The sequence below is a fragment of the Platichthys flesus genome, chromosome 17, assembly GCF_949316205.1.
Source record: "Platichthys flesus chromosome 17, fPlaFle2.1, whole genome shotgun sequence".
Lineage (NCBI taxonomy): Eukaryota > Metazoa > Chordata > Actinopteri > Pleuronectiformes > Pleuronectidae > Platichthys > Platichthys flesus.
Window position 1 is genome coordinate 160,139 of NC_084961.1, and position 18,764 is coordinate 178,902.

Below are 18,764 nucleotides of genomic sequence, written 5' to 3' on the forward strand. Positions count from 1 at the left end.
TGCATGGGAACTGTAGGGGGCGCGCTGACCTAGGGACCCACCCACACCGAGGTCAACAGAGCTGCCATCTTGTTTTCACATAAGCCCCTCCCCCTGCAGGTGAGCACCTGTCTCCGCCTCAGTGACGTCATTGGAAGCCGCTTTAGCTTCCATTGCTAACAGTCTGCAAGCTAACGGCTAACAGAGCTAGCTGCTAAACAAGCGCGTCAAATTACAGGAAGGAATGAGCACACTTTTTGGAGTTTCAACATAAAATACAGATTGAGAGAGTTTATGCAATGAGCTGCATTTAAAACCACAGAACCTGATTCAGATGTAAATAACCGGCTCTTTCTTTTATCATAAATCAACTGTCACCAATCATTTCTGGATATAAACAAGGTAACAGAACTGAGGAGCTCTAACGTCACAAAATAACACACGTTAACTCCTGCTGTTTAAAACTATTGTTTTAATTACATTACTTTGACATCTTCAAGCCAAACTGTTCTTTACCTTATGTTGAAATCTTTTTGAACAGATATTTTATTTTTCAGATGAATTGAAACCTTTTACCTAGAAACTGGCATTTATATTTAAGGAATAATGACATGTATGAAATCATGACTTTTCTGTTTGCAGATAAATACTGTAACTGTCAACTATCGTCAATGAATCATCTATAAATATTACAACTCTGTAAAGTTGAACAACTTCAAACTCAGACCCAATCATAACGTTATTCATTATGACACAGAATCATCAGAAATGGAAAATAATACATCAAGTTACAATAATATTATCTAACTCGATTTCTCTGCTGTAACCAAATTAGACAGAATTCATATATTTTATAATACTACCTTATAAGTTTCAGCTTTGGTGACTTTACTTTGAAAAACAGAAGTGTTTCCTCTCTGCAACCTGATAAGAACTATAAGAACAGACGCTCTTATTGTGAAGGCTAGAGCGCAGACTTCCGGGCGAAGCGGCCTCCTGTGGGTGATTGACGCAGTAAACAAGCAGGCGAAGCGGCGGCGGCGCAGAAACTCCGGATCCGATCTTTGTGAATCCAAGTGCGCAGAGTTCTGCGTGTTCTGCTCCCAGCGGCGACTCGAGCGCAAAACCTCCACGAACCTGCGCCCGGCTAACGGGTTAGCGTGCTAGCATCAGCCGAGAGGAGCGCGGTCCTGCTCCTCGCCGAACCGGACACGGTGAGTAACTGAGCCGCCGAGCTCCGCAGGATTCAGCCCGGTTGAACACGGGCTAGGCCCAATGGCACCGGGAACGGGACCGGGCCAGGCCCCATGGCACCCGCACCGGGACCGGGCTCTGCTCCGGTGGTTGTTCCGCGGTGCCGCTGCAGAAGCTCGTTAACCGGATGTGGAAGTAGTTTTTTCTCCGGGTGTAAAATAGGAAATTTCTCTGTGACTTCCCCCGGAAAACCAACAAGTTAATATCAAACGGTTTCCTGTCGGTGTGCGTGTCCGGGAGTCGGTGCCGCTGCTCCCGGGCTGTACCGGAGCGGCGGGCACCGCCAGCCCGCTGGGGACGTGGCACATGGCGGATTCTTTCTGTCCGCGAAGGCGCGTAAAATGGCTCCTCGTCCCGCTCCGGGCTCCACACTCACTGCGCTGGGTAGCCGACGGCTTCCATTGTCGGACACGCCGTACAGCTAACTCCGTTAGCTTTGCTCACTTTCCGACTGGATGAACCAGGTTAGCTTGAAGAGATGCAGCCATCCCACAATACCAGTTACGGTTAGACCCGGATAGCACGCGGGCTGAGATCTTCATTCAGTTTGGTTTCAAACATGTTCACGATGTTAGCGCCCAAACACTGGTTCCATTACCGGACAGGCGTTCAGTTTGTCTGCTGATCAAGGATCAGTCAGAAGGGCTCGATCTGAAGTTCACTGTTTTAAACATTACACACATTGTTTTATTTGACCATCACAGATACATTGACTGATTCTTGACCAATCAATCAATCAGCTGATTGACAGTTTGATGATATCAGAGTGTTGTAAAAACACGTTCACTGGTTTTACTGCTTCTATAATCTATTTCATTATTGATTATTTGTGATGCTTTTCTCAGTAAATAGGTTTTTGTAAACTTGCAGATTTGAGGTTTCACAGTAAGTTCCTGTCAATTTAGATTTTGATCTAAACTGAATGGATTTGATATTTGGACAAAACCAAAACGATCCTAAAGTAAAGTGTTAAATGTTACTGATACTACTGATGCAATATTAATCATATTCGATGCATCAGCTGTTTAAGAAAAGCCCAGTTCTATTCAAATCAAAGAATCAGGAGCTGAAGAGAATAACAAGCCAAAGAGGATTTGAATGTTTTGTGATTAAAAACTAAACCTTATTTTTCTTCTATATGAAAAAGTTTATTTTTATATTTGTAAATAGATGTTTTCTAATAATGTGAAGAAATTGTGATTTTCATCAAACATCTGAGTACGAAGCAGGAACAGAAAGAAAACACAAACTGAACGTTGGAGCCGGCCTCACACTGAAATAACACAACGTCCAACAGCTTCGTTAAAGAAGATTGATCTTGATCTTAATGAACATTTATCAGAGACATAAACATCACATAGTTTGATGTTAAAATAAGTCACATGATGTTTCCCTTCAACAAAATCTGCCTGCGGTTCCTGAAACAGGAAGTGATGTCACAATTCCCACTTGCTTGTCGGTTTGTGAACCCTGAGCAACGAGTTTCTGTTCGTCCAAGTTAACAGAGACCAAGCAAAGGGAGGGGGGGGGGGGGGCAGGCGTTCATATTTTGACGTGTTGTCTCCTGCGTCCGTCTCAGATGTCGTTGGTGGACCTCGGAAAGCGTCTGCTGGAGGCGGCTCGTAAAGGGCAGGACGATGAGGTCAGAAACCTGATGGCCAACGGAGCGCCGTTCACCACCGACTGGGTGAGAGGGAAAATCCACCCTGATCCAGCTCTGTGTTTGTGATCTGATTATGAATTTAAACAATACGCCTGTGTGTGTGTCTCCTGTAGTTAGGGACGTCCCCCCTCCACCTGGCCGCTCAGCACGGTCATTACTCCACTGCCGACGTCCTGCTCAGGGCCGGCGTCAGCAGGGACGCCCGCACCAAGGTGGACCGGACGCCGCTGCACATGGCCGCCGCAGAGGGACACACCATCATCGTGGAGCTGCTGGTCCGAGTAAGAAGAGCTCCGATACATCTGGATCCAGTTAAACCTGTTGAAGCGTTCACGTCAGTGTCGGCAGCCGATTATCCTCCGATGTTAAAATCAACATAAGAGTAAAACTTATTTGAAATAAAAAAGTTGTCAAATAGTGTTTGTTAGATATTTTATTGACAAAAGTAAAGTCCAGTAAAAACGACCAATTCTCAAATGGACTAGAAATCTTTGAAGCAGCTGTGTGTTTGAACCGTTTCCCTTTCAGAGCGGCGCAGACATCAACGCCAAAGACATGCTGAAGATGACGGCGCTGCACTGGGCGGCGCAGCACGGGCACCACGGCGTGGCCGAGACGCTCATCAAGCACGGAGCCGACGTGCACTCGCTCAGCAAGTTCGACAAGACGCCGTTCGACATCGCTGTCGACATCCAGAACACCGACCTGATGCTGCAGCTGCAGGTGAGACAGCACCCCCACGTCTGGGTGGTTATGTGTCAGATCTACAGTAAAGTAACTGAGTGTGTGTTTGTGTGTTTGTGTGTAGGAGGGCATGCAGAACCAGGTGAACATGAACCAGGTGAGTATGAATGTGGAGACGAGCTCCACCACCAACCAACAGCAGTTCATCATCCAGGGGATACCTTCCTTACAGGGGGGCGTGGTCAACCTGGCAGAGCTGCTCAACAAGGCCAATGCAGGTATGACATCACTCACACTCATACGCACACGCACAGACACACACACACTCACACCCGGACGTGATGTTGCTGTTTCAGGAGATTCAGAGGAGGCGATGGCGGCCAGCGCTCTGGACTCGAACATCCAACACGCCACGGTGGTCAACGAGGGCGGTCAGAGGGTCATCACCATCGTCACGGACCAGCATGGCAACCTGCAGACCACTGGAGGGATGTCTCAGCCCTTCTTCGTGACCATGCAGCACGGACAACAGAGTACGACCTTCTAACATCCTTCATCCAGTCTCTTGTCAGAGTCTCGTGATGATGTTAACTGTGTTTGTTGTGGTCAGTGCTGGCGGTGCCGGCCAACGCAGTGACGGAGGAGGTGGTGACGGAGGAGCCGCACCCCCCACCCAGCCGGAAGAGGAAGCTGGAGGTAACCAACAACCACAACGACAGCGGAGAGACGGTGAGCTGGCTCCACGATGTGATGTTTCACACTGAAGTTTGTACCTGTGGGGCTCAGGGTCCAGCCTGTTCACTTCAGGACTGAGACAGATCGATGTTCTGAGAGTCTCACAGATGAGTGTTGACTTCTTCTGCTGACTACTCAGTTTTCATGTGGGCAGAGCAGGACACAGTTAGAGAGGTCTGAAAAATAAGCATTAAATTGAACTTTAAAATGGAACCAAAGATTGTCAGTTCACTGAAAACAAGAAATGTGACTTGAAACAATAAATCATAGAAGCAGCAGCAGGTGGTCGGGTCCGACTCGTTCAAACAGGCGAGGGGCGGAGCCTGTAGAGCTCCGCCCCTCGCCTGTTGTTGTTTACAGTTCGGCCCTCATCACCGAAAGCTCTGGAATCTCCTCGTGTTTCCTAGTTGACGTCTTCGTCTTCTACGTGTCCGGCTCCTCTTCTTCATCCTGAGATGTTTGTGTTCTTCGGGTTTCCCGTCACGTGTTAGAAACCTCTTCATCACGTCCACTTGCTCTCTGGAAGCCTCCAGATGTTTTCTTGCTGTTTTCTCACATGAACTCACTCTGACATTCTCTGTTTTGACTGTGACATGACCTCCTCCTCCTTCTCCTCCTCCTCCAGGAGTTATTGCAGAGGCAGCTGCTGGAGGCCAACAGGAAGGCGCAGGAATACCGACAGCAGCTGATGCATAAAGAGCAGGAGGCCGAGGAGTACCGCATCAAACTGGAGGCCATGTCCCAGAGTCAGGCCAACCGGATCGGTGTCAACACCGTCACCCTGACCGCTGACGGCGCCGCCAACGCTGCGGCCAGCCCGGAGGAGGTGGTGGGAGGAGATGAAGACGAAGAGGAGGGAGCTGCCAGCATGGTGGAGGAGGAGGGCGAGATGGTTGTGCTGCCGGATGGAGGCATCATCATGGAGGGGGAGGAGGGTCAGGTGACGCTTGTGGAGGCAGGGGGTGAAACAACGGAGGTCAGCTCCTAACAGAGAAGGTCGGGGGGGAGGGAGTGATGCCAACAAAGAGACGCATCATAAGAGCAGAGGGTCAGTTTGACTCACAAGTTTGATTCCCATTGAACAGAGTGATGGAGGAGCTGAGTCGGATGATTTTAACTGTGCGCCATTTTGAATCCCCAGCAGAAAAGACAAAATGGTTTCTTAACAAACAGTCGTAGGAGGAAGGTGGAGCCAGAACTCCTTCCATCGGGTTTCAGTCGTGCAGCATTTTGATGATGTTCTCGGTTGAAGAAGCAAAACAGCTTCTGTTAGAAAACAGAACAATAAACAGAAAACGGACAACATGAGCAGAATGGTGGAATTTAGTTGTGCACCATTTAGATTCCCCCGAAAATTGATTCAAAGGAATGATGAACAAAATGGCTGCTACAGAAAGTGACAGGATTTCAGTCGTGCACCACTTTGACTTGTCCTTCAGAGAGGGAGACAAAATGTCTTCCCCAAAGAACTCCCACAGCAGGAAAAAGATACACTTCAAAAAACCATCATCACCACGAGAAGGACCTCAGACCGGCGCCATTTTGAATCCTTGAAATATTTGATACGAACACGAGAGGAGAAAAATATGGCTTCAACCAGAAGAAGAGGAAAGTGAAAACCAAAACCTGATGTCCAGTTGGCCCCATGTTCCCAGTAACTGTGAGCGAATACTTTTCACAAGAGAGGAAAGATGCTGAATGGCTGCAGAAGAAGCTGGAATAAAGAAACCAGTGATCGTGTTCAGGAGGAGCTGGGAACCCAAGTCGGACGTGGACACGCCCCCTCTGTTGGATCAACTCCCAGTCGGACTCGGAGTTACTGTGTGAGGACTAAACCTGGTTTGTGTAAAATAGTTCTCAGAAGGTTTGAGTTTGTTTTAAACGTTGTTTTGGTCACGGATGGCTCCTCCCACTGGAGCCATTTGTGTCCCTTCTTATTTCCGTCATATTCAGTTTTACTGGTGACACAAACCATCCCAGCTGTTCGTCTGACGCCTTTAACCTGGGACCAGTTGCTCCTTTTTAAAACCCAGTTACTCGAACTTTCCATCGGTTTCACCATCTTGCTTCCTCAGAAGAAAACAAGGCGACAGCAGAAGACTTTCGTTTGGACTAAACAACTTCCTGTTTGTTTCCCATGTTCTGCTATTTTTATACTTTGTCTCTGGACGTTTTCGGATGTGACTTCATGTGTAAAACAAACGCAACCAACTTGTACGATTTCCTGTTGCTACGGCTCGTGTTCTTTTTCAGTCACTCGTTGACTTTAGTTGGAAAATAGAAAAAATCCCGAAAGTGAAGCAGATTCTTCATGAAACCTTCAATTATTCAGTCATTGTGATTTTTTTCTTTCTCGTCCGGCTCCTTTGCATCATGATGCCGTCGCTACTCGGTTGTTTTCACGTGGCTGCCACTCGCCTACCGACCCCCGACGCCATTATTAATGAATTGGTCAAATGTTCCCGTCAGCAGTTCTTACAGATGAACGTCTTCACGAGTCAAAACCTTCATAGAAAATCCAAAAGAAAAACTGAAAGTTCAAATGTTCGTGAGACGTTCATCGTTATCGTGTGAAAAGCAACTCAGGTCCTGATAGATTGTTTCAGCTGTGTTCGGCTCAATGCATCACTTTTTAATGACCATCTTTTCAGTGGATATTGTTCATTATAACCACTTGTGTTTCTGTGACTTTCATAAAACAGGATCATATCGACGGGTTGAATCTCTCGTCTGTTCTCTGAGCGACTTCCTTCAGTTCTCATGAAGATGATCAGTCATCACAGGAAACACGAGTCGTCTTCAGACTCAAACGTCTTTTCTCAAAAAGTTGCTGGAAATATTCTGAGTTAATGTGTTTATCATCTTAATTAAAAACTTTGAGTCTTAATAACAATAGTCTAAACTCGGATGAAACCAAATATACAGTTAATTTTGGAAACTTGAGCTTTTAATGAAAAATATTCATATTTTGGTATAACTATTATGACTAAAGAAAATTGATCACAAAAATATTTTCTGTGGATGACTAAAAGGATAATCAACTAAAGAGTCTTGCCAAAATGCCTTAAACAGATGATATCATTTGTTTTAAACATAAAAATATTCTGTTTACTTTCCAACAAGGCAAAGAGATCTGGAGCGTTTCGTACTTTCACCTTAAAATGTCCCTAAAATACAGATGAGAAGTCCCACGGTCCCACGTGAAGACGACTTCATTGGTCCGAGCTCTGACGTGAATAAGCTTCTGAGTGGATCTGAGGAAATATTAATTAAAACGTGACCATGTACCAACTAACACGACTCCGCTGTACGTCCACAAATTGGAATTTTCTCTGAATCATCATAAAAACATGCGTGTGAACCGACGAGTGGACATAATGTGGAGTGTCTGAAGTCTCGGTTGTTCTGTTCTCCCTGGCTCCCTCCCCCTGTAATCAATCAGTACTGGATGCCTCCCTGTCAGCTGATCTCCTGTTGGTGCGTCCTCGTCCTCCCATCACTGATTCATTTGAGTTGTTTTTAGAAGCTCAACCTTTTTCTATGTACATAAAAAGTTGTATTTTTTTAACTGTACCTGAATGATGATGGATGACGGCTGCCTGCCCAGGTTAAAGTACTCAGAAATATAAATACTTGTTTTTTGAATAACATCTTTTCTGTTGTGTGTTTGACGCAGTGACCCCTGAACGCTGCACGAGGCGTTCAGGGCCGATTACTTCTCCCTGGTCATAATCAACATGGCACATTTATAAACATGTTCAGTTTTTTAACTCCTTTTTATTTCCTTTTATCAAATGTGCAGTGCATCACATCATCTTCTTAGCCTAGTTGGGTCAACTGTACATGGATGTCTGGGGCCCAGGCCATCAGGAGGCAGGCCAATCAGAATTGAGTTACACATTAACATTGTCCACACACAGTACATCATACATGACATTAAGACAGTATTCTGAAAAAGAAAGAGGATGGCCTGCAAATGTCCACTCTTTACTTAAAAGGAAAAACAAAGAGTAAAGAAAAGAAATATCCTAAAACTGATTTGAGTGAAATGACACAACACTTAATGACAGCAGTTTATTTTATCAATGAGAAAACACGGAATCTACGAAGACCAAATTATTAACTTACAATGTTATTTACACTTTATACTGAGTAAGCCCCGCCCCTTCGCTGCCTTTTAGTACAGGGAGTTTATTATCAAACGCGTGATGTCACAGGCTCTTCTAGCAATGCTCAGAGTATAACAAGCAAGAAAATAGAATATCAAAAATTAAAACCTTCCTGATTTATTAGGTGTTTGTTTTCATTCTTATTATAATCACATGATCAAAGTTCATGTAAACAAACCGGAAGTTTATTTAATGATCCCCAAAAAATCGAAGATCTGCAAAACTACAGAGAGGAGGGGCGTGATTGGCTGAGGCAACTGTCAATCAAGAGAAGAACGACGACGTTGCCTACATGAAATAACTACATTTCCCATGATCCTTTGTTAGACCCCCGCATAATCCCGCCCACCTCATGGATTAAATGCGATCACCTTTGATTGACGTACCCATCGCCCAATCAGCGGCGGCACAGAGGCACGCGGCCAACCGCGAGTGTGTGGGGGCGGGCCCAGATGGAGGGGGCGGGCGGAGGTATCATGGAGGATCAGTAGAGACTCAGTCCGTTAGAGGAGAGCCGCTCCGAGCACCGAGCACCGGGACCGTTACCGAGCACACGAAGCACCGACACCGGCACCATGGACATGAAGAAGAGGATCAGTCTGGAGCTGCGGAGCCGGAACCCGGCGGAGGTGAGTCCCGCTCCTTTCAAAAGTCTGAAATAACCCGAGACGAGCCCCGGAGCCACCGGGGCCACCGGAGCCACCGGGGCCACGGAGCGTTTATCTGTCACTTCATAGTCCGGTAAACCGACCGCAGCGGACCCGGTGGATGTGGAAGCATCCCGCGGCTCGGTCCGCCCCCCCATCCCCCCGTCCCCCTCCTCTCCGGTAAACCCCCTCCGTGCCGGAGAATCTTATATTAAACCGTTTAAATTCCTCGGTCCAGCTTCGACCCGGTCCATCAGAAACTTTAACTTTGAGCCGGTCTCCGCCGCTCGACTGACTCGGTTCTACCGGACAAGCCGAGCCTCTCACGCAGAGTAACTTAGCGTCTGTCCGGTAATCGGAGCCGGTGCACGGGGCTCATCGCCGGTCCTCGTCCCGGACCCGCGCTGCGCACCGAGCAGCGCGGGTCCTCGCTCCGGTGAGCGGACATTTTAACTCACTTCAACTTCGACGGAAACATCGTTTAGAACGACGTGTTGTCAAACTGCGTAAAGAACCGGATTCACCGGCGACTCTGCGGTCCGACCCGCGGCTGGTCGCGACCCGACCCGGTGGAGCGCCCCGGTGGAGCGGCCGCGGGGCGCGCGGAGGTCGCTCAGACATTTTGAGCCGGAGCGCGGTGGTAACGCGTTACCGACTTAACGTTACTCTGAGCGGATTATTGTGGCGTCTCAACAAATACATCTATATTTAAGAAACGTTACCTCGTTACTGTAACGAAGGCGATGGTGTAAACAACGACGTTAACGAGTCAAAATGGCGTTACCGAGGAGTGTGTGTGTGTGTGTGTGTGTACAAACCGATCAGCGTCAGTAGTATACACTGGTGTCATGTTGTATGAGTGGCAGATGGTGTGTGTAGAGCATCCCCCCCCCCAGCTTATAGGAGGTTAAACACGCCCCCTTGCTGGTTGGCCTCTGGTTTTCATTCTTAACCAGTGTCTGCTGCTTATATAACAACCAGAGGAAGTCTGGGTAATATGAGCAATGTCCTCAAAAAAAACTTTACCTGTCTGTCCTCCACCCGTCTGTCTGTTTATCCCCATCGGTCTGTACCCGTCTGTCTGTCCTCCGCCCGTCTGTGGGTCTGTGTCCTCTTGTGTCCCCCTCAGATAGCGGAGCTGGTGGTGGACAACAGTCGCTCTGCGGACGGGGAGGTGGAGGGGCTGTCGGAGGACTTCAAGGAGCTGGAGTTCCTCAGCATGGTCAACGTGGGTCTGGGCTCTTTGGCTAAACTGCCATCGCTGCCCAAACTACGGAAGGTAACAACATGTCCAAGGTGTCCTGTGGGACCTGTCCCAAATGTAGACTGTAAATACAGATGTATCGCCCCCTGGTGGCTGGCTGCTCTAGAGGACATAAACCATCCTCCTCCGTGTTAGCAGATATAAAACATGAACGTCTCTTCTTCTTCAGCTGGAGCTGAGCGACAACAACTTGTCTGGTTCTCTGGAAACTTTGTCAGAAAAATGTCCAAACCTGACGTATCTGAACCTGAGTGGGAACAAGATCAAAGAGCTGAGCAACGTGGAGGCCCTGGTCAGGACACACACACACACACACACACACACACACACACACACACACACACACACAAACACAGACACACACATAAACTTGCAACTGTTTTAGCTGCTAACTTGCTAACAGGTTGTTTCCTGCTGCAGCAAAACCTGAAGAGTCTCCAGAGTCTGGACCTGTTTAACTGTGAGATCACGTCTCTGGAGGACTACAGGGAGAGCGTCTTCGAGCTGCTGCCTCAGGTCACCTACCTGGACGGCTTCGACCAGGAGGACAACGAGGCTCCGGACTCCGAGGCCGAGGACGAAGGTGGGACACAGGGTTCAGTGCTCGGCAGAGAAACTCTGTGAACGTCTCTTAACCTCGTCTCTGTGCTCACAGACGAGGACGGCGAGGATGGGGCGGGGCAGACCGGTGACTATGAGGATGAGGATGATGAAGAAGAGGATGAGGACGGCTCAGAGGGAGGAGAGGTGGGGCTGAGCTTTCAGGCGACCAGGGGAGATCAGGTGGGTACCTCATCGCTCAGACGCAGGCAGAGAGGAAAAAGAATAAACAATATTACAGAAAGACGTGAGGTTGATTCTTGAGTCTCTGCTGGTCCGCCCTGAGCCGCGGGGACAGCCGGGCTGCAGCTGTTTCATTCATTGTTTTTCTAAATGAATTGATAATCTAATGACTGTTCCTCAGTAGATCTGAGAATAGTTGATGTATGAGTTAATATTTAATAGATATGATCATATTTACATTGAAATCTCTAAAATATCTTATTACAGAAAATTAAAAATCTAAACTGTCAGAGTCGGTCTGATGGAGATCCGCCTGGTCACATGATCTGACATAGGTAGCGCTTCATTAGTGTCATCCAATCAGAAGCAAGCTGCCTGTGTGTTACTCTTGAAGTGTGAAGTTGTGTGTTGAGAGTGACTTTTTTTTCTTCTGGTCTCAGGAGGATGAGGAAGACTTTGCAGAGGAAGAGGAGGAGGAAGGTAAGTGATGTCTTATTTAATTATGTTTGATTGACAGGTCAAAATCCATAACATTTTAGCTTAATAATTAAAGTTAATATTCAGCCCCTTTCGATGAACATATTCTTCATAACTTTAATCACCAGCTGTAAATAGTTTGTGCCTGTAAGAGAAGATGCAGAAGTTTGAACTGAAGAGCTTTGATTGGTCAGAACTCTACAGCCTCTCTGATTGGTTGATTCTGTCTGTGCAGAGGGCCAACCCGGCGTCCAGGGACAGAAGAGGAAGAGAGACGTGGACGATGAAGGCGAGGAAGACGATGATGATGACGACGACGAAGACGACTAGTTCTTCGATCAGCTCGTCGTCTGTGTGTCGTCCTGTCCTTTTCCTGTCTCCACCCGTCTCCGTCTGTCTCCACCCGTCTCCGTCTCCGGACCCGACCTCCGCCAGACAACAATCACCGTAACCACGGCGACAGCAGCAGGACACTGATCTGAAACTTTAACCCTTTCAGTTTGTTTTTAGATAATTTATAAATATTTGATCAGAACGTTCCCTGATGGTTCTCAGCTGAAGACTCGACCCCTTTCCCTTTAGAACCCGGTTCAGGGTGAAGCCTGCGTCTGTCCCGTCAGTCCGTCTCCGCCCCTGGACTCTGTCCCTCGTCTCATCGTCGGCTGGACGTCTGAAGTTCTGGTGTGAACCGGCTCCTTGATAAAGAACAGGTGTGAAAACCAAAACACACTTTGTCTCCTGGGACGACTACTCTTCTTCTTCTCCTGTAAACAGGTTTATTTTTACGAGTGTGGGGGGGGGGGGGGTTCCAGTCCAGACTACAAGATGCGTTCCATCAGGTTACCTCCGTTTCCAAATGGCAGTTTGTCCTGCACACTTTCAAGTGGCAGATGTTTTGTAGTAAGTCAGTTTCACTGGGACGTCGAGCAGCCGCCTGGTGTCCAGATGTTCTCACAGCTGCTGTCGGGCGACCTCCACACTGGATTGTTTGACGCCATTTGATTGTCACTGTGCAGCAGGAACACCACATTGCCCCCTATGGTTCATGTACATATTGCATCTTCAGTACAGATGGCGTTGAAGGACCTGCTCATACAAACACGTCGCTAGAAAGAAGTTCATCCTTCTTAAGATCAGGTCAGTGGTGACCCCATGAAGACACCTTGTAGTCTGAACTGGACTTGTTCTGAACATCTGAGCAGATCCAGGAAACCCGACTTCTCGTATCGGGACCTTCTTCTTCACAGGTTTTTACAGATTCATCTTCATCACATCATTCTTCTGAGCCTCAGACCAACATCTGATCTCATTCACCAAAAACTTGTTCAGGATCAGAACTCTGTTCTTTCTGCAGCCATATCCGTCTCTGACCGGAGCACGCCCCCTTCAGGAGCTCCCGTGTCTTACACCCAATCACAGACGTCTCACCGTGTTGGACGGTTCAGGATCTTCATCACGTCACGATTCAGTCCGATAAAGTCCCCGACGTGGACGAGTCCCACGACTCTGTCCTCTAACCGTCGCTCAGGTCCACAGCGCTCTGTGATTCATGTTCCCAGTGTGTGTTTGATTTATTGTGGGGACTCTTCAGGGAAGCTTAGGGGGCGGGCGGGTGAAGTTGTAGTTTGGGTGTGTTTGTTTTTGAAGTTAACAGCATACTGTTTTTGTCCCCGTCAGCAGCTGTTGATGTTTTTAGTTTGAAGTAAAACCGAGCGTCTCGTTCTCAAACAGCCCGCCCCCTAGCTGGCGTCACACTTCAGGCTCCGCCTCCTAAACACAACTCCCCCTTTAAACCTGATGGGACGGAGCGGTGCGTTCAGGTGTCTCTGAGTCGTCACGCGATGTGGCCTTCACTGGCACCTGCTCAGCTTCTGACTCTAAGACTCGGTCACCTCTCACAGTGGATTATGGGATGTTGAGGACGAAAGACGGCTGACCTCAGCTGGTCTCAGGGGGCGGAGCCTGGACGTGACACACCTGTTGTGTATTTTTAACTTTCTCCTGCTTCGGTCGACAGAACCCAACGAAGCTGCTCCGACTTTTATCTAAACTGCTGTAAAATTTTAGCTTTTCTCTCATTTTGCAATTTTGAAAATGAAATTGTTTCAAAACATCCACGTGTCTGGTCTCAGATTCTGATTGGTCGTCTGGTTCTCTGTGGAAACAAACATGAAAATATGAGTATTAGATTGAACTTTATGGTTTCTATAAGCTTCATATCTGCCACTAAATGAACTGAGTTTGATTTCGTATCTTTGTGTTTTTATTCAATCAAATCTTTTAAATTTGATTTTAATGCACAAACAACTAGAGATTTATTTTTGAAGAAAAACGATGACCACTCGATCTGTGACGTGAAAGTCTCTAAATCATGTTTAATGTTAATTCATTAATTAAATTAGTGATCGAATTCAAAATCAAATACAAATGTTGAATTTAGTTTGCTCCTTGGTGGGATCAAACCAGTGATGGAATGAGTCTGTGTTTTGCACCAGTGACCCCCTGTGGTCAGCCGTCAAATTGCTCCCCTTCAATAACATCATGAATCAGACCAACGTGAAGGTGAGGATGTTTAACCGTGTTGTTTTTAACAGTGTAGATGTCGAGGGACACGTGTCAGATCTGCTGACGTCGGGTTTTAACTGGTTTTAGGAAATATTGTAAATACACTCAGTTTCAGGTTGGTTTTTATTTTGTTAAAATCGTTTAAAGGATGTTTTTGTTTCTGCAGCGAGGTGATAGTTGAGCCTTTGACCTTTGACCCCAGCAAGCTCCTCTGTTAGCGTCGTCCTTCGTCCGTCTGTCGGGAAACTGTGTTTGATTTGTGTGATGTAACAAAAACTGTACTGAGGGGTTTTCAATAAAATATATAAAAGAAACGTGAGTTAAACCTGAAGTTACTCTGATAACACATCCTGCTTCGTAGTTCAGGTTCTGGTCTGGAGACAGGAAGCCTCTGCTGTGAGGGAACAAGGTTCATCTGACCAGGTAGGTTCTGTGTGAGGGAACAACACGGAGGAGGTGAGGGAACAACACGGAGGAGATGAGGGAACTGTGGAGGAGGTGAGGGAACAAGGTTCATCTGACCAGGTAGGTTCTGTGTGAGGGAACAACGTCGAGGAGGTGAGGGAAGAACACAGAGGAGACAAGGGAGCTGTGGAGGAGGTGAGGGAACCACACTGAGGAGACAAGGGAGCTGTGGAGGAGGTGAGGGAACAAGGTTCATCTGACCAGGTAGGTTCTGTGAGAGGGAACAACGTCGAGGAGGTGAGGGAAGAACACAGAGGAGACAAGGGAGCTGTGGAGGAGGTGAGGGAACCACACTCAGGAGACAAGGGAGCTGTGGAGGAGGTGAGGGAACAAGGTTCATCTGACCAGGTAGGTTCTGTGAGAGGGAACAATGTGGAGGAGACGAGGGGTCCTCAGCACCAGGAGGAACCAAGAGGCAACTGCAGCAGGAGCACCAGGAGGAACCCAGGGTCCTCAGAACCAGGAGCACCATGAGGTACCCAGGGGCCACTGCTCAAGTCCCACTAGAGGACTTCGGCCCTCATGGAGTCTGTTTGTGACATCTTGTTCAGGAACACACCAGGGGTCTGATGGGTGTGTGATGCTTAGAGCTAACAACCTACTGTGACCATTAAGTGCTTATTGTGTAACATACACGTTTCAATGTTATTTCTAAAGATCTAAAAGCAGAAGAAAACACACACACACACACACACATATACACACACAGTGAGGATTCGGCCTCCATCTGCTGATAAACATCGATTAAACATGAGAGAACGTTTTCTGACAGGAGAGGAGGAAAGAGAGTGATGTGAAAAATGTAGTTTTAAAATGTAGAAACAAGTGAAGTGAGAGAAAAATAGTAGGATTAGAAACTGAATGACGGACAGAGAGAGGATAAGGAAGGAGTGAAGGAAAGAGGACAGAGCAACGAGGGGAGGAAGGATGGAGAGGAAAGAAAAAAAATTACACAGATTTAAATAAATGTTTAAAATAACTTGAATAAATCGACATTTGAAAAAGTTTTTTGTGATCAACTTTTTATTTTGACATTTGAAAAAGTTGTGTCCAATTTCAGTTTTAAAACTCGTCTGAAGTTAAGTTAAAAATGTTCTCTTGATATGAATAAATCAGTAATTTAAGTTATTTATATAATATGGTTTTAATTGTTAAGGTGGACTAGAAAAAAAATTCAAGAATAAAAGGACTAAATAAATAAATACAAATTATTGGATGTCAGCAGGATATTGTGTGGTTGGTCTTAGTTTGTCCTGCAGGTGGCGCCCTCGTCTCTCTGCTGACGGATTTCAAGCCAAACTTCTATTTCAGTTTTAAAATGTTTACATTCAAATGATGAAAATATCTTTCAAATTATTAGAAACAATGAATCCAAAATAAAGTGAGAAGATGTTCTGACACTTGTGTGCGTGTCTGTGTGTATGTGTTTGTTCCTCTGAAATATTTAAACAACATAAAAGCTTGTGGTTGTCGTGTTATTTTTATCAGACACACACATGCACAGAGCTGATGACACATGCGTCGATGACATCACTGTGACAGCTTACTGCAGCGGTGATGTCACAGTGATGTCATCATGGTTGTCTCAGTGTATTGATAATAAACAAGAAATATTTTTATTTCTGTTGCTACGAGAGCGATGAGGACACTGACTCTGAACTGCTCTTCATCCTCCTCTTCATCCTCCTCTTCATCTCTCATCTTGTATAGAACCAAATCATAACAATCATTATCTCCAGGCTCTTTACAGAGAAGCTCTGAGAACATTCTGTCGTCAACGCTTTCAGAAACTTTATTCATCCTGTTTAACTCGGACCTCACATTTCAATTTGACTGTTTATGATTTTGTGTCCTCCTCTGCTGTCCCTCACAAAGATGTCCTGCCCCCCCCCCCCCCCCCACCCCCCGTGGACATTGTGTTCCTCGTGAAGCAGCAGCAGGAACAGGAACATGTGGGAACATCCGGGGGAGGGGCGGAGCCTGTAGAGCAGCAGGAGGCGGGGCCTGTAGAGCAGCAGGAGGCGGAGTCTGTAGAGCAGCAGGAGGCGGAGTCTGTAGAGCAGCAGGAGGCGGGACATGACGTGTAAACTCAGCTGAGGACAGATCAGTGTTGTTGTTTCCAGCTCATCCACACCGGGTCGGCCCTCATCACCAGAAGATCTGGAACCTCCTCGTGTTTCCAAGTGGACGTCTTCGTCTTCTACGTGTTCGGCTCCTCTTCTTCATCCTGAGATGTTTGTGTTCTTCCAGTTTCACGTCACGTGTTAGAAACCTCTTCAACACGTCCACTCGCTCACTGGGAAGCTTCCACACATTGTCCTGCTGGTTCCTCACATGGACTCTGACATGTTACACACATGTTACCAGGAGGCTGCAGGAGAAGATCCAGAACATGTCCAGACACTGACTCAGACATTTGTTCTCACATAGAGAACCTGCAGAACATTTGAGGAATATGTCAGAAAACATATTTCCCTCAAGTGAAAGAAGGAGAGGAGGAATAAAGGAGGTCGAGTTTTGAGCAGACGCTGCAGGGTTGTGAGTCACGATGCTTCCCCTCCCCCCCGACACGCTGCTACACGCCTGTTTAATCCTTCCTGTTTTAAATGAGGACAAACTGTAACACTGACCTGATACACACTGCACCTCTGAGAGAGTGTATGTGTGTGTGTGTGTGAGTGTCTGTGTGTGTCTCTGTGTGTGTGTGTTTGTGTATTAATAAAAAATGTATCACCCCCCCCCCCACACACACACACACACTCTGCAGTGAAAATAACTCAAACTGAAGCATCAGACGTCGTCAGTGTAAATAATTGATCGCACTCTGATGTGAACACGAATCCTCCTCCTCTGTGTTTTTATCAGGATGTAACTTAACACACAGATGTAGTTTATTACTCTGGGAACATATAGATAATTGATTGATCAGAATAAAAGAGCAGTTATACTGTCGGCCAATGACATCTTCACAATATTTACATTAATCATTTCTGTGGCACGTTTTCAAAATCTTGTTTTCAGAAACTTAGTTACACTGATAAAAAAGAAAGCGTATAAATAAAAGCCAATTAATTAAAATGCAAACATGACATCAGACAATATGTAAAAGATTGTGAGAGAATCTGACCGAGGACCAGCTGTGAAGAGTCGTCTGTTCAGAGCAGTAAGAGCTGGTGACAGCGCCCCCTGCAGGCGGGTTCTGTTTGTTCATCTTTCACTGAAACAGAACGATTGATATTATATTTACCTTTGTTCTTATAAAGAAACAATGATCTCAACAGTTGAAATAATTTATGTCAATTCAGACGTAAAGAAAGACTCAACTCCACTTCCTGGAGTCGGTGTCAGCTGTCAATCAGAACATCTCAGCTGTCAATCAGAACATCTCAGCTGTCAATCAGAACGTTTCAGTTTTAAATCATCAAATACCCAATTCAAACCAAACTGATCAGAACCATCAGTGAGATGAGAGCGACCTCAAACGACAGAAACCATCTTTCAATAACATTTATTTGCAGGGCACCTGAAGATCATGAAACTATTCAGGCCCGTGTCACATGAGTGAGAGCGTCCAAAAAACAAAGACACTACGCTGACTATGCTAATAGTTTCCCTATGCCTCCTGTTGTTGTGCTAAGCTAAGCTAACGAGACGTGAAACTGGGTAGGTGAAGCGTTTATTTCGAATTTGGTTTTCAGACACAGAGCGCACAACAGCTGCAGATTAGTCATCAAGAAATGCTCACACATGCATAAATAATCACAGACACACACACACACACACACACACACTCACAGGTCAGTGAGCTGTGATGAAGAGCAGATGTAGGACAGTCAGCATCGCTCCATTACACAGCTCCACCTCTACAATGCTCACTCTGTGTGTGTGTGTGTATGTGTGAGTGTGTGTGTGTGTATGTGTGTGTGTGTGTGTGTGTGTGTGTGTGAGTGTGAATGAGAGAGTGAAATAGCGACTGTGAAAAGTAACTAAGTACTTTTACTTCGTGGCTGAGATGAAACTATTGTTTTTACAGAATGACATCACGTCTTTCTTCAGCTTCTTTTATTTTACATGTAAAG

The 18,764-nt window shown here is 46.4% G+C and overlaps 2 protein-coding genes across 4 annotated transcripts; both read left to right on the plus strand.

Annotated features, from left to right (window-relative positions):
* The first annotated feature begins 948 nt into the window (after window positions 1–948).
* gabpb2a (GA binding protein transcription factor subunit beta 2a) lies at window positions 949–7,965 on the plus strand. Of its 3 annotated transcripts, XM_062410543.1 has the most exons (8): window positions 1,362–1,697; window positions 2,813–2,920; window positions 3,010–3,177; window positions 3,425–3,619; window positions 3,705–3,858; window positions 3,937–4,113; window positions 4,191–4,309; window positions 4,941–7,965. In XM_062410543.1, exons 1-8 carry the CDS (start codon window positions 1,689–1,691, stop codon window positions 5,301–5,303), a joined length of 1,293 nt encoding a protein of 430 aa, XP_062266527.1. In that variant the 5' UTR covers window positions 1,362–1,688; the 3' UTR covers window positions 5,304–7,965. The 3 variants fall into 3 exon arrangements, with proteins under 3 accessions (XP_062266526.1, XP_062266525.1, XP_062266527.1); XM_062410542.1 differs by lacking the exon at window positions 1,362–1,697 and adding an exon at window positions 949–1,193 and having other exon boundaries at window positions 3,705–4,113; XM_062410541.1 differs by having other exon boundaries at window positions 1,357–1,697; window positions 3,705–4,113.
* A 974-nt stretch (window positions 7,966–8,939) lies between these two features.
* On the plus strand, window positions 8,940–14,534 carry anp32e (acidic (leucine-rich) nuclear phosphoprotein 32 family, member E). The gene is made up of 7 exons (XM_062410544.1): window positions 8,940–9,113; window positions 10,261–10,410; window positions 10,565–10,687; window positions 10,816–10,978; window positions 11,051–11,178; window positions 11,619–11,658; window positions 11,891–14,534. The coding sequence occupies exons 1-7, from the start codon at window positions 9,060–9,062 to the stop codon at window positions 11,983–11,985; spliced, it is 753 nt and encodes a 250-aa protein (XP_062266528.1). The 5' UTR covers window positions 8,940–9,059; the 3' UTR covers window positions 11,986–14,534.
* The last annotated feature ends 4,230 nt before the right edge of the window (window positions 14,535–18,764 follow it).

Bases quoted from the DNA above. Each gene is read 5' to 3' on its own strand.
- anp32e (XM_062410544.1), top strand. From the start codon at position 9,060: ATGGACATGAAGAAGAGGATCAGTCTGGAGCTGCGGAGCCGGAACCCG. The intron at 9,114-10,260 runs GTGAGTCCCGCT...TGTCCCCCTCAG, and splicing joins GGAGCCGGAACCCGGCGGAG to ATAGCGGAGCTGGTGGTGGA. The intron at 11,659-11,890 runs GTAAGTGATGTC...CTGTCTGTGCAG, and splicing joins AGAGGAAGAGGAGGAGGAAG to AGGGCCAACCCGGCGTCCAG.
- gabpb2a (XM_062410541.1), top strand. The intron at 2,921-3,009 runs GTGAGAGGGAAA...TGTCTCCTGTAG, and splicing joins CGCCGTTCACCACCGACTGG to TTAGGGACGTCCCCCCTCCA. The intron at 3,620-3,704 runs GTGAGACAGCAC...GTTTGTGTGTAG, and splicing joins ACCTGATGCTGCAGCTGCAG to GAGGGCATGCAGAACCAGGT.